Raw genomic sequence first — 13,566 nt, forward strand, 5'->3', positions numbered from 1 at the left:
AATTTCCTGTTATACAATTATATTTTGAAACCTATCAGGCAGCCAGTTCTTAATCCATTTAATATGTGCCATGTTAATTTTATATCATTCTAGTTTTTTTAATCAAAATGTCCAGTAGTACCAAGTCAAACACCTTACAGAAGTCTAAGTATATTATATCAATACTACTATGTTTATCAGCCAGATTTATAATATCAAAAAAATATCAAATTAGTTTGACAGGAACTATTTTCCATAAACCCACACTGATTTGTATTAATTACCCTACCCTCCTTCAGTTCTTCATTAATCGGGTCTTTTATCAGCTGCTCCATTATTCTGCCTGGCACATCCTGATGTCCCTTTTAAAAAAACTGGCACAACATTAGCTTTCTTTCAGTCTCTTAGAATTTCCCTAGTGTTACAAGAATTACTGAAATTTTACAATAATGGTCCTCCAAGCTCCTTAAAACTCTTAGATGCAAGTTAGCCAGATCTGCTGATTATAAAATGTCTAACTTTTATATTTTCTTTTTAAACATCCTCCAGTGATATCAGTGAATGGAAAGAGTGTTGTCAACACCATATGATGAGACCATATCATCTGTATTTGTATTTCTACAAATACAGTACAGAAATATTTACCGAACTCCCCTACCTCTTCTGCATTATTCCTGATAATTCTACCATGTTCCTCTAGTAATGGACCAATACCATTGTCAAGATTCTCTGTGTTCTTAATATATTTTTAAAACTCCTTCTGTCCCTTAACACTATCGGCCATAGATTTCTGGTGGTGTAACTTTGCTTCCCTTATCAACATTCTGCAATTCCTAACTTCTGATTTACATTCATTATTACCAACTTTCCCTTTCTTCAATTAGTTTTTTATAATATATATACACACACACACACACACACACACACACACACACACACGTACGCATGATCTGCAATCATGACTACTAAACATCTGGGGAATAATCTGAGTGCTACAGAGAGGCCAGAAGGCAATGATTTGCACAGGTAGTGGCTGTTATCAATGCAGAAACAAGGATATATTAAGTTGGCCAGTCTGATATTGCTGGATGGAGTAAAGCGATCAATACCAAAACCCTTCAAGACTTCTCTGCAACCTTATTAATTATCGGAAAACCCAGGAGTCAGGTATCAGAAGAAATTAAGAAATCTCTGCTGAAGCTACTATGTTCTGCCTTCTTGGTGCCAGCAGGTACTGTTGCTTAGATTAGCCACATCTTTCTAGCAGGGCAACAAGCTCCACTGATGAGTAAGGTTATCTTCCCCTTCTCCTGGGTCTCCAAAATAGAAAGAGAGAATAAGTCTTTCCTGAACTGTGGCACTCTTCAGTTCTAACAACTCCACTATTTGAACTAGCGACTTCTGAAACTGTCTACAATCATCAAGAAGCTACACCAATGAGGATATTAAGGACATTAGCAGAAGATACTGTACTTTACTTATCAGTAGCAAAAGACTGGTTGATATCATCCTGTGGTTCATGCCTATTTACCCTAGATAAGTAATTGTGAATGCTATCCAACAGCGAAGAAAGATGGACAGTTAAAGAACTGAAGAGGAATTGGCACCATGTAATAGACGAAAGCAAATCAGCACAAAGGAAGTCACATTGTTATCACAAGAGGGAAAGCCTGATAGATACTAGGGACGTAGGACTGCCTTTGTGACCACCAAGTCCTCCAAGAATTGCCAGCGGGTCCCTGAAACAGAAACTAGCACCATGAAAATCCCTGCCACCAAAATTGCCTTGGTAGCAACAGACACAAACAACAAAGTCATCTTTTTTGACACTGGAAATACAGGACAGAATGTTCCACTGACTTTGTACTGAATGATAACAGACACTGCACCAAACGTTACTGCTCTCTCACTTTAGGAAGCTCAGAGTTTGAAAACAGACAATTTTATCCCTTCACAGGAGTAGGCCCTTGACTTGAGGACAGATCAGAGTCAAGCGTGCTTGTCTTTTGGTGACTGAGGCATAATATATTAAACAAATGAAAAATGGCTATCAAAAAGGCTCACCAGACAACGTGTAAGTGTATCCATCTCCAGGAAGGCTGAGGGGTATGAGATATACTGCTTAAATTGTTTCACCCCACACTGGTCTTTGGGATTCAGACCAGATCGGATAACCTGAAAACACGCAGGAGCTCATTTGGGAATGTAACTGTACAACAGCACAGAAACTAGACAAAAACTTTTTACACACTATACAATTACTAATAAGAACTAGTACATCTACTAACACTACTAAAATATACTACTAGTACAACAAGAAAACAAACCAAAACTCCAGGAACAGAAGGAAGTTTCCGATGCCCACAGCTAGTTACACAAAAGGAGGAACTGAGATGACTGGGGACTGCACAAACCTTTATAATCTCAAAGAAGAATTTTAATTCTTCTTCCATGTGTACTCAAACAACAGTAGAGATTTTATTCTAGGATTGCTCACAAAGTAGAACAGCTGTCATAGCTCTTTTACAATTCAAAAGTGCATAGATACTACAGTGATGAGTATAATACAAAACCAGAAGATACAGAAACTATACAGAGCATTAAATATCTGAAACAAATAGATAAAGAATTAAAACAATGAACTCACAAACAGACTGAAGGAAAAAAAGATACAATGTTGGGCTCTTCAGTCTTAACAATATCACTTTAAACCAAGCAGGTTAGTCTGAACACATTTACTTAAACTTCTAAAACGAAATCATAAGCTTTATCGTGTAATATTTAGATAGCAGTATTCTATGTACATTACATTAGTCTTCAATTCTGCAAACACTATGAATAGTAACCTAGAACATTTTGTACTGTTTTCTTCCTACTTGCATCAGTGTCTTATAAAACCTTGATTTCTACATTTAAAGCACTCTCTGAAATAGGACAAACAAGTATGTCAACAAGAACAGAAAGAAACTCCATTTACATAGCAACTTCAATAACTTTTGAAATTACTTAGGAGTTAAGCAGAATAGACACGACTTCACATCTAAACCAGTGCAACTGAGGTCAAGTGTTAATGTGTTTTCAATAATTTTAAATTCATTCTACTAAGCAGTTATAAAGGAAGATAAAATTATAATCATACACGTGCCTCTGTCTTGAACCGTACCTTCCTCTAAGGTGACACAGAATTAAAAGTTTCTCTAGAAGGTCTGTCTTTTAATTATGACATGACCTAGGTCTGCTATATAAATTCACAAATGCTTAAACCAGTGAATCTTCATAAGAGAAGTCAAGAATTTATTCATATACTACAGGAATGAGTAGCAATGTGCATTTAAGACTGCAAGTTGTGACAGAAAGAAAGGCTCCCAACACAAAATTTAATCCATCCCTTCAAATTTTCTCAGCACACAAAGGCTAACATAAAAAAAAATTCTTGTTGGGAGCAAAAATAGAAACATGCTTTACTTTCTTGTGACTGATATTGCAAAAGATCTGAGATTATGGTTTAGGAAAGTAACCCATACATTGTCATTATACAAAATTTATAGAAATCATAACAAAGTTGCTTTACAAATGTCTGAAACTATTTATTTTTCTGACTAAGAACAAATGGCTACTTCAGAACTATGTCCAGAGTTGAAATGGAAAGATTTAGTTCTTAATTACACATGGCCGGTTTGTGTGTGAGATAATGGCTGAGTGGATACCAAAAACCTAGCTACTGGAAGGAAATATGAAGATTGCTAGCTCTCTCAAATTGTGCTTTGCTGATAAGGCCTCAGCTGGAGTAGTGTACCCTCTTCTGAGTGCCACATTCCAGGCAAGATGTAGACAAATTGGAGAAAGTGCAGAGGGGAGCAACAAAAATGATTCAAGGTTTAGAAAACATGACCTATGAGGAAAGATTGAAAAAACTGGGTTTATTTAATCTGGAGAAGACAGAGGGGATACAACAGTTTTCAAGTACATAAAAGGTTGTTACAAGGAGGAGGGTGAAAAATTGTTCTCGTTAACCTCCAAGGATAGGACAATAAGGAAGGAACTTAAACTGAAAAATGGGAGGTTTAGGTTAGACATTAGGAAAAATTTCCTGTCAGGATAGTTAGGCACTGGAATAAATTGGCTAGGGAGGCTGAAGAATCTCCATCACTGAAGGTTTTTAAGAACAGGTTAGACAAATACCTGTCAGGAATGGTCTAGTTATTATGTAGTCCTGCTGTGAGTGCAGGGGACTGGACTAGATGACATCTTGAGGTCTCTTCCAGTCCTACACATCTATGATTCTATGACTATGTAGGCCTCTTATTGTACTACAGCGCTTTATAAGGTTTCTTGTTTCCTTCTATTCAACAATGACTTCTTGACTATAAGGTGAAGTTCAATTTCAAATTTTGACTGAAATAACACCACAATTAAGACTGGAGAAAAGAAGAAATACTTAGATCTGGTGTTCAATGCGCATCACTGTCTTCAAGTTATAAACAGAAATAATTACCATTAAAATAGTTCTCCCAAACTTTATAAAGACACTTTTGTTTAAAAGACTGCTGTTTTCCTTCTGAACACTTTTATAAGCAACACAGCTTCATGGAGAAGGAAACCAATCTCATGGTCTACGGGTTACTGAGCCAGCAACAGATTCTACCTGGAAGGTGCAAAAAAGAAGGAAGAGACGAATGAAGTATAAGAAAGCTTTGTCAGACTCAGAATGACATCCTTTCAGAAGGATGGTATGTGGGTACTTGCGATGCAGACCCTGGAGTCTGTTAATTGGGATGAATCTTCAGTGCTCTAACAAAAAGACTGTAAACAGCTCAAGAAGCTACAGAGTAATGAGCAATAATGAGTTATTAGTTAAGTGTTTTGGAAGCTACAGTAATCACTTAAGAGGAACTGAGGAGTCTGCTATCTTAAAGAAGTCAGTGAAGCACTAACTGAATGAGATAGTTCTGATTAGCCTACAAACTGCGTAACATTTCATTTATAATTGCAAAGATCATGGTTTAAAAGGTTAAATGAAATGCAGCAAAATGTTCTATTTAACAAAATACATATGATAGATGCATACCTTAACAACAGGATTCAGCAGAACTACACCTGATTTCTTAGTAATTACTTGTTTTGTTGTGTAATGATGGTCTATAAGCTGAGGAATAGTTGGAAACCCAGTTCCTTCAAATCGGTACTGATTCTGCAAAGGGGGGAAAAAAATTCAGTTTCAGAATAGCTCTAATGAGGAAATGCAAAAGATGCAATTAGCAACTCTTACCCACAAATAACAGAAAAGTTTAATTTCATAGGATTAAATCTTGGTCCCACCCAGGTCAATACAAAAACTTCCAGTGACTTCAATGGGACCATGATATGGGTCATAACAACTACAAAAAATATCTGTTGATTCAATTAGCGTAGCATAATGAAATAAACATAGATCTCAACTCTTAAATTAAAGCTAGAAAGAAGGAAGTCCTTGTTATTCAACAGATGGCACAGCAGTAGTGACTGAGACATATTAAATATGAATAAAAGGATATGCAATAAAATATTGCCAAGTTAAAGAACAAAAAACATTTATTTTAAGACCACGTCTAAACATGTAAAGTGTATAAAATAAGCATGTACTGCAAAAAATATCTTTGAAAATCTAAAACACAGGGTAAATTTCAGCTCTCTAGCTCAGAAACAAAGCTTGAGGAACAGGTGCCAAATCTTAATTCACCATGCAATGTAGTCTCCAGGCAATGTGTGATAAAAGTGACGAATGATTCACTGACACACAGAGAATAAAATTTTTGTCAGGTCTTTAATAAATAAATAAATAATAATAATGTGTGACCAGCACAGTCTTCAATAGTACTTAGGAAAAAAGCCCAGCCACCACCATACTTGAGAAATGCTGAGTGAGATGAAAGGCATTTTTGTCTCCTCACACTTCTATCCCTCTCTGTTTTTCCTATCATTCTGTCTCTCTCTCTTTTTCATTTTAAATATTAAAAAAGTTCCTGCTGTGGCTACTATAACTCTCTTGCCATCATGCTGAAATTGTGTAGATTCTTTTATAAGCTGTACTTCCTATCACAGAATGTCGGGAAGCATTGTATCTGTAGGTGCAGAGAAAGAATGCAAGTGACATAGGTACACTAGTGGCTGCAAGGGCAATGATAAGAGATTTAGAAAATTCTTTAGGAAAAAACCTGTACTGCTCAGTTCAGCCCTTACAGTCCTGAATTCTGTACAGGATTTCAGAGACTAGTATATGGGATAGGGTATTTGTGCCTCTATAAATGAATGGTTATCTCCACTTATTCCCTACCCAGCACTTTCAAAAGCATAAACATTGCCATAAACAACGTCGCCATAAACATTTAGTACAAGTAAAACCAAGGACTGGAATAGTAAAAGTGATGTAAATTGAGATTCAGGTTCATTTGCACTAATTGGCAAAGAAAATTAAATACTACTACTAAAGAATTGTTTTTAATCTACAGTAAAATACTTTGCAAGTGCACTCAGTATACTAGGGCCCTTATGGAAAATTACTTTTTGGAAACTACAATAACTGCCTGCCAAGGTATTATCATTTTTAGGCAAGCAAAAACAACAGGCCAGTTTGAACAGATAAACATTCTCTTTGTATCCATCCACTGCTACCCGCCGCTCATCAAACATAAGTTGCTTGTCTTTACTTTCAAGACCCTTCATGGTGTACCCGCACCCTACCTATCATCTCTCATTCACTGTCAAAATGTTGACTCTGGTTATCCCATTATGTCAGCCTCTGTTGCCAATTTCTAAATTTCCAAACAAGCACCTTCATGCTTTTTCCTATGCTGCCCCTCACACCTGGTAAGTGTGAAACAGCCACAAAATCACCTCATTATTTTCCTTCAAATCCCTCCTGAAAACTCTTTTCTTCTGATGCCTACAGATAAATTGACAAGTTAGGCTGCTGGAATGCAGAAATCACTGCCCAGTATGCTAACCAATATTGTTGCATTGTTTCTTTGTTATTCAGAACAATCTTTCTATTCATAACTGTGTGTTTTCTCCTATCTTATATGTAGGTTCTAAGTTCTTCGGAGCAAGAACCATTTTTTCTTCTGTTTGTACAGTGCCTGCCCAATGGAGTCCTAGTCCATTACTAGGGCTCCTAGGTGCTACAATAATACAAGTATGAGAATAATTTGGAAATTGATTAACACTGAATGACAACAATGTGTTTAGATGCTTAATAATAGTAATTCTTATTCATATTCACAGGGTTAAACTGATGACCACATTTGGAGTCAGGGAGGAATTTTTCACCAAGACTTAATGGAAAGGAACTTGGACTTCCTTTTCGCAAATATCATGGAACAGACAAAATTCATTACAACTAGGAGATATATTCCCAGGTCCATCAACTTCTTTACCAGAAATTTAGCAACCAGCAATTTTGAGTATTAGGACATTTTTATTATTATCATTACTATTCTTTAATATTTGTATTGCAGTAGCTCCCAGGAGCCCGATTCATGGACCGCTGTAAAAATATGCAAAAAAAACTGCCCCTGCCCCAAAGTGCTTACAGTAACTTTTTAGTTGCTTAAAGGGATTTAAGAATTTCACCTCAGACACGAAAGTCTGAAAGTTTTCAGCATAAGATATTAATTGTTATAAAAAGTTAGCACTCATTAGCCGAAAGAGGTGCTCCTATATTAACAAGTGTAATGTCCACTGAGGAAGATAAATGGCCTCTGTAATTAACCGCAATAAATTCTCTGTATTCCATACTTTTTAAAATATGTATATTTTGGACCCTATAGTCAAAGTTGGTTTTGTCAGGAAATATTTAAATTTATAAAAAATATACACTCATTTCTTAAAAGTTCAGTTTTAGTTAAAAACAAATTAGCAATTCCTCTTTGTTTTTCACAGATTGCCTAATAAATTGATTGATCAATGGCTGCATCTGACCAGTTCAACATTTCAAAACACAGGTCAAATCAAACAGGCTATTTAAACAGCTGGACTACTGTCACAACAGCTGTACATTGCACTGATTTAGAGTCTTGGATTCAGAGGCAAATTCACATCAAGGGAGACCAGGCTTGTCAATGATATGAGACAATGCTGATGTTGTTACACAATGTGATGGAGATTTTAGCCTCACACTTCTAATCATGTGCAGTTGCAACTGGGGAATCTAAAAATCAAATCTGAGAGCTGTCCCTGAAAAGACATACACCAGGCCCTTCCACTGAGAAACAATACCACACAGAGACAGCTATTCTAGTGAGGGATGGCAGGTGAAACTGGAGTGAGAATGCAAGGAGATATTCTTATCCAAGAATAAAGAAATAGGAAATAACATAGAACTCTGGGGATTGTGCACACAAAACTAGGAAAACTCATGTAGTTTTGAAAATGTCTTATGCTTATATTTTGATCTATCATTTGGAATGTATGTTACCAAAGAGAAGCAAAATAAAAATATAGTTTGTGTCATGCTCATTTGTATCCTATTTGTGAAATCAGACATATGAATTAATATAACAAATAGTGATCACATGCCCATTTCCAATAGGAAACATCAAGAAAAGTGGCACTAGAACAATACAAAAGTCCTAGAAAAAAGGACACTGAAAAAGTGAAAATGACAGGATTGTGATATTGATGCAAGGGAAAAAATATTTTTATCATTTGTGTCGCTTCAATTGTTTTGTAAGTTGCTGAAATTTCTTCATGCAATGTATCTCTATACTTGTATGGCATTAAGTATTCAAGTTTGGGGTACTGGGGAGAGAACATGAAAGTGAGAGATGCTGTGTAGTAGTCTCTACATCTATAAAACTGGAAAAGCTAAGAAATTTTATGTTAGTGCACCCAACAGTTAAATAATTCTTTGTAAAGGAATCTGATGGAGTTGGTAGCTAAAATATAACTATCCTACTATATATCATTGCAAGACCTTCAACAGCATATTTTTGGATGGTTTTGTTATGGACCTATCTGAATACAGATTATCTTTTACCAAGTCCAACTCTGATGCAAAACTCAGTCAATAAAAACTTCTATGGGTTTTCACAGTAGCCATTATACTTTTCTATTCTCTTTAATATCCACGCCTTATTAGATAGAGGACTTAGTAGCACTCTTCCTTCCAAGAGAAAAGTGTGGATAGATTCTTTTGAGACCAACACTAAACCAAAACTGTCTATGAAACAAAAATCAGGAGATCCTGAAACAGAGTCAACTTAATCTATAAACAAGCCAATTTTTGGTCACAGTCTTGGGAGTAAGAGCCTTGAAACCAAATCTCCGTCTTGACAACAATGATCAGCTTAACTCCAGTACCAAACAAAATTATATGAGTAATAGTTTTAACTTTTGGTTAAAAGAATAGATTTTTCCTTTCCAATCTATCATATTCTATAATGTGACATTTACCTAAATTCTTACAATAAATTCACAGGTTACAATTTACTACACATTCCACATAAAGCCCAACACTTGTCGATACAAACTTACTGACATGAGAAAAAGGTCAACTCATCCTTGGTCTAAATTTAGAGATTACAGTTTGAGAAAACATCTCATGACTTTCCCCAAGCCCACAGAGACTGGCTGTGAAACATTTAAAACTAAAAGATTTTAACTAAATTTGGCATCTCAAACACCACTTTGTTGTGGCCCTGGGATGAAATCCTGACCCTGTTGAAGTCAAAGGGGCCAGGGTTTCACCCCAGAATCTAATAGAAATCATGATAAACTACTTGCTATCTAGCTGAAATAATTTTATTATGAATATACTAAAAATAAGTTATTTTGATATAGAACTTATTTTAATGCAAGATAGCATCTGGCTTATAGTGTCTTCTGTAAAGGTTTCATATTGTAGCTATCATATTTTATGTTACTGCAAGGCTCAAAAATGCCAGTTAAAATATTTATTTTCAAATACTTTTCATAGAGTACATGTAAGTGATTGTCACTGTATTAACTTTCACTTTGCTGTGCAAATTATTTCTAAAGCAAAATAGTGTAAGACTGGAAAGATCTGCTAGGGAGTATGAAAATTATTTAGTCCAAGTATGTGGCTAGTCTCTTGTATTACGGCATTATCCCAAAATGAAGAATTAGGTGAGATCTGGGTCCTTGCACTCTATATAATTTTATGAAAATATGCTAATGAGTGTGAATATGACATAACTGGAATATGCTTCATGCAAAAGGTCTCCTGTAAGGTATCATTACAAGGTTATAATCTACTGACGTGGTCATCCTATTTATATGCATGTATCATTCTTGTTCTGAAACTATAAATATGAAATATAACTCTGAGGGCCTATTGTAGTTATGCAAAGTGTGGCCCATTAATGGTGGTTTGGAACCTTGATAGCTCCCATCAATGAGGACAATTGACTGTGGATGGCTCTGTTTGCTTGCAGACCTTCCTGAGAGTCAGGCTGGGAGGAATGAAGGCTTGGGGTCTCACAGGACATGTGACCATGTCACCTGGTACTGAAATCCATCTTAAACCTGGTGCTTTTCCATTTAGGAGGAGGGCGGGAACCCAGAGACACAAAAGATTCCCACCTTGAGCCAAAGCTATATAAGGGGGTGAAACAAAACAAAGGGGGCTGCAATCATGAGAAATCCCCTAGCTACCACATGACCTGGAACAAGGGCTATACCAGGGGAAAGGATTGTACCCAAACTAGGAAGGCATCCAGTCTGTGATAGAAGCTTATTGAAACAGCTGAGGGTGAGTTTTTATCTGTATTCAGTTTTCTTACTGTACTAAGCTTAGATTTGTGTGTTTTATTTTATTTTGTTTGGTAATTCACTTTGTTCTGTTATTACTTGGAACCACTTAAATCCTGCTTTTTGTATTTAATAAAATCACTTTTTACTTATTAATTAACCCAGAGTAAGTATTAATACCGGGGGGGAGGGGGGCGCAAAAAGCTGTGCATCTCTCTTTATCAGTGATATAGAGGGTAAACAATTTATGAGTTTACCCTGTATAAGCTTTATACAGGGTAAAACGGATTTATTTGGGGTTTGGACCCCATTGGGAGCTGGCTGAGTGCTGGAGACAGGAACACTTCTTAAGCTGGTTTCAGTTAAGCCTGCAGCTTTTGGGGGCTATGATTCAGACCTTGGTCTTCGTTTGTAGCAGACTAGAGTGTCTGGCTCAAACCAAGCAAGGCACTGAAGTCCTAGTCCTATTAGGGGAAACAGGCTCAGAGGTAGTCTCAGCACATCAGTTAGCAGTTCCCAAGGGGTCTTCTGTGATCCAACCCATCACAAGGTCCACTGACTTTCTGTGGATCTTAGGAAGGTTTCTGAGTTACTGTTGCCACAGTCTCTGTTCATACAGGGTCAGTTACATGTTTAGAGGAAGCTACAACTGGGATTTCAGAACAAACAAACAAACAAAGAAAATGTCTGTCCTATCCCCAAAGGCCCAAATTAATCTCAGGCATCAATATCAACTTATTCCAGGCTTATGCATATAACATGCTATAAAAAAGACAAAAACAGAAGTCCTGGGCCAATGAAAGTTTGGCACTGTGCAGTGAACATTGAGGAAGAGTCACTCAATAAAAAAAAATCTTATTTGCCCCAAATTTGCCTGATACATTCCTTGATTGTTTCAACAGTTGACCAGTCCACTCTCTCATTGCTTTGGGGAGCATATTTGAAAGTATGTGTGTTATACATCTTAATATATTTCAAACTATCATTGAACTCTACAGGAAAGCCTGATTCCTGTAGTGCATGGTGTGCAGCCCTTCCTAGTGTTAACTATCTGTGCCTAGTTCCTCCCCTTTGCTGCAAAATCAAGTAAGTTTCTTTTCTGTACTTCTTGGGAAAGCTCTATTTATTCACCTCCTTTGTAAAGTGCTTTGAGATCTACTGATGAAAAATACTGCAAGATCTAGACAGCAGTATTATTTATGAATAGGGGGTCAGATGATTTTTGACTAGTGGATGATAAATGCTAATTTCAAATTATTTACTATGATCAGAGCAATATATATTACACATAATTTATAAACTGCATGTGCACATGAGAAAACAAATTCATATTTCTCTCTCTCAGTCTATTGGTTCCAGAGTCTTACTCAAGACTCTTTAAGGCTGTTCTACACTGTGAAATTAGGTCAGTATAACTATGCTGCTCATGTGTGTGAAAAATCCACATCCCTGATACCATTGCCAATTTTGGTTGGATGTATTCCTGGAGCTTTCATCAATGATATAATTTTTAATTAAAAACTAATCTTTATTTCTTGGAGACTTCAGAGCAATCCTGGAGGGTTAGCTACCCTAATCCCTGAGCAACACAGTTAAACCGACTTAACCCCCAATGTAGACGGTGCAAGGTCAAAGTTAGAAGTCTCCTGTCAATCTAGCTACGACCCCCCAGGGTGGTATATTAGGTCAATAGGAGATAGTATCTTTACTGCAATCCTACAGTGGCACAACTGCAGTGTGTTGAGTGTAGACAAGCCCTAAATCACATCATTTTCAAGTCCTAGTGGAGTATCATCTGAGATATCACAAGAAACTATAAAGCAACCCTAGCAAGGGGTTTAGCACATCAGGGCCAGAGTGCTAAGCACCTCTGGGATTGAGCACACCTTCTTTATACAGAGGTATGCTCAGTTTTAAAGCATTTATTTTCTTATTTAGGATTTGAAGACACACTCCAGTATATCACTGGCTATATAAAATTATGGTAAAGTAGCATTAACATTTGTGACCAGATTTTCTCCTACTGGAAAACTTCTTGTACATTAACAAAAACCAGAATGACACCTTCCTACTCAGTGATCTTCCATAATCTCGCTTTCCTTTATATGGATCTAATGAAATCATTGGGCCCATTAAAATAGACATAATTGAACAAATTGGGGAGTGAAACGGGTAAAAAAAAATTAATTCAAAAGAAAGAAAAGAAATGCATTAGCTAAAGTGGTTTTTAGGACAAACTGCCCAAATTCACCATTTTTTCCATAAATAATATTCATATAAGAATAACGGAAGAAATCTTGTCCCTTCCTCCACAACAGCAATCTTCTACAGAACTTTTGAGGTTCTGCTCAGCTAAAGAGAACAGGCTTCCTGTGTCTGTGTAGAGTGTGTTCAGCTTCTAGGCAGCATAGATCTCAATTCACAGCAGCACATCGGAGACAGAACAAATCTTTTGCTATGTGAACTTTCCCATCCACAAGGAGACTACTGTGGCTCTGGAGTTTATTTAACCTTCTCTTATGGTTTGTTAGGCTGTTTTTGTTTATTTTTCCTTTTTCAAACTCAAAAATACCTAAGACTATTTCCACAAACTGTACAAAAAATTGCTCTTAGAACAGAGATCACCCATGGAAAATTTTAGCCCCAAGAGTGAATGTTTCAGAAAATTATGACCACGTGAAAAGAGGGGTGGGGTTACACTGAAATTGCTTTGGAACCTGAGCTATCATACCATTATCGAGCACCAACTATAAAAAAAAGCAGTGGGGGAATTAAAAATAAATTGTACATATATAATACATTTAAATTAGTAGTTTAAATGTCTGAAGTTACATTTATAGA

General features: G+C 36.4%; 1 protein-coding gene across 9 annotated transcripts in view; it reads right to left on the reverse strand.

Annotated features, from left to right (window-relative positions):
• Positions 1–13,566, reverse strand: part of FER (FER tyrosine kinase) — a 435,712-nt gene that overhangs the window by 247,332 nt on the left and 174,814 nt on the right. For 7 of the 9 annotated variants that reach the window (XM_030565797.1, XM_030565791.1, XM_030565792.1 and 4 more), the window contains one exon: positions 5,048–5,170. In XM_030565797.1, the coding sequence (XP_030421657.1) occupies positions 5,048–5,170 (123 nt within the window). Of the gene's footprint in view, positions 1–4,481; positions 4,625–5,047; positions 5,171–13,566 lie in introns of those variants that run through there. The other 2 variants (XM_030565799.1, XM_030565800.1) reach the window with 2 other exon arrangements.

Source organism: Gopherus evgoodei, chromosome 6 (assembly GCF_007399415.2).
Source record: "Gopherus evgoodei ecotype Sinaloan lineage chromosome 6, rGopEvg1_v1.p, whole genome shotgun sequence".
NCBI classification, from domain to species: Eukaryota; Metazoa; Chordata; order Testudines; family Testudinidae; genus Gopherus; species Gopherus evgoodei.